Genomic DNA, 2,091 nt, shown 5'->3' with positions numbered 1-2,091 from the left:
GCATGCTTTTGAAGGACCTCCCCTTTTGGGGAGGAAAATGTGAGGAACTTCTGGAATGCCAGCTCAAAAGTGACGGCAGGAACGGAAGTTCACTCTCGCTGACTGTTGACTTAGCTGTGGTGCATGCAGGGAGTTCAGACTGGTGGCATCTGGGGACCTGGCAGAGCACGTGTTTCATGCTCTGTGTCGGGGCGACTGCTGAGTTACTGCAGACTGACTGGGTTGGTGAGTTAATGACAGAAAACCCCAAGCTTAGTGTTAAGATTATCTATCTGCATTTCTACTTCCTTATTTCCCTAATTGGTTTCACCTTTGTGGTCTAATTCCCAAGCAATAAAACCTGATCCCTCACAGATTAAAGCTCAGAGGCTCCTTTTCCTATTGGCCTGGGAGGTATATATAAAAGGGAAAGTTTAAAAGGGGAGATCAATGCTCCATATTTCCAATTTTGACTCTCACATTATTTATAAAAATCTTACATACAAGGTTTCTTATATGTCATTATCAATATCATTTAACAAAACAGGTAGAAGTTATTGAGGTAAAAAAATTACAGGAAGATGAACAAAACTTCCAATCAATCCAGATCAACCTATGAGCATGAAACTGGAAAATTGGCAACACATAGATAAAAAGTGGAAAAGATCTGTGAGGTTTTCTATAACAGACTTTCTTTTCATCAATGACTCTTTTTTTTTTTTTTGGCAGAGAAATGAGCACTTTTATTTCTTTGTTTCACAAATAAACTGGCTGAAATAGTTGTTCTAGACGGGCTAATCAAACACACCAAATCCCATATCTTCATCAGACTCCTCTGACTCTTCCTTAGCTTTGCTGGAGCAGCAGCAGCAGGCGCGGCAGCAGCTGGGGCAGCAGCCACAGGGGCGGCCACGGCAAAAGCTGAAGGGTCAGCCAGGAAGGCCTTCACCTTTTCAGCAAGTGGGAAGGTATAGTCAGTCTCCACAGCTACAGCCAAGACCCGCTTGTACCCATTGATGATGGAGTGGGGGACTGATGCAACAGTTGGGTAGCCAATCTGCAGACAGACGCTGGCAACATTGCGGACACCCTCTAAGAACCGAAGGTACAGAGTCTCCTCCGTGATGTCCAGCACTTCAGGGTTGTAGATGTTGCCATTGTCAAACACCTGCTAAATGATCAGCCCAAAGGAGAACGGGGAGATGTTCAGCATGTTCAACAAGGTGGCCTCGCTGGCGCCCACTTTGTCTCCAGTCTTAATCAGCTGCATGTCACTCAAGATTTCAATGGTGCCCCTGGAAATCTTGGTGGTGATACCCAATGCCTGGAAGAAGGAAGTCTTCTCGGACCCCAGACCAGTGTTCTGGTCTGGCACGGTGACATCACACGGGGCGATGGCACCAGCATGGGCAGCAGCTGGCACCTTATTGGCCAGAAGCATATCCCTGATCTCTGTCAGGTCTTCCTTGGTGAACACAAAGCCCACATTCCCCCGGATACGAGGCAGCAATTTCTCCAGGGCAGGGTTGTTCTCCAGATGCCCACGAATGGCTTTGCGCATCATGGTGTTTTTTCCCATCAACACTACGGCCTTCCCACCGAGGGACATTAGGATCTGCTGCATCTGCTTGGAGCCCACATTGTCTGCTCCCACAATGAAGCATTTTGGATAATCATCCAAAAGTTGGATGATCTTGAGGAAGTAATTTGACTTCCAGGTAGCCCTGTCTTCCCTGGGCATCTTGAAGGTGCTTCAGGGATTGCCACGTGGGGTTTAAAGACGATGTCACTCACACGAGGACACCTGGAGAGAGCGACTCTTTTTTATCATAAAAGTATTTCATTACTTTCCAGCCACATGCAGAGATAGTCCTCAACACCTGTTTCTACAAGGTTTCTAGTTCCAAATCTTTCTCCCTCCCTCCTTTCCTTCCCCCCTCCCCAAGAAGCAAACAATTTGATACAGGCCATACATGTACAATCACATTAAAGACATTTCTGCATTAGTCAAGTTGTCAAAGACAAATCAGAACAAAAGGGAAAAAACCTCAAAAAAGAATAAAACAAAACCAAAAAAGTAGGAACAGTGTGGTTCAATCTGCATGTAGATTC

At 45.8% G+C, this 2,091-nt stretch overlaps 1 protein-coding gene across 1 annotated transcript; it reads right to left on the bottom strand.

Moving 5' to 3' along the window:
• Nucleotides 1–687: 687 nt before the first annotated feature.
• LOC122742263 (60S acidic ribosomal protein P0-like) lies at nt 688–1,773 on the bottom strand. Its single transcript, XM_043986373.1, is given in 2 exon segments — nt 688–829; nt 832–1,773. Coding segments are annotated over 2 exon segments (945 nt in total). The 5' UTR covers nt 1,721–1,773; the 3' UTR covers nt 688–773.
• Nucleotides 1,774–2,091: the final 318 nt, after the last annotated feature.

Source organism: Dromiciops gliroides, chromosome 2, assembly GCF_019393635.1.
Source record: "Dromiciops gliroides isolate mDroGli1 chromosome 2, mDroGli1.pri, whole genome shotgun sequence".
In the NCBI taxonomy this organism is placed as follows: Eukaryota; Metazoa; Chordata; class Mammalia; order Microbiotheria; family Microbiotheriidae; genus Dromiciops; species Dromiciops gliroides.
This window is presented reverse-complemented; position numbering and strand designations above follow the sequence as displayed.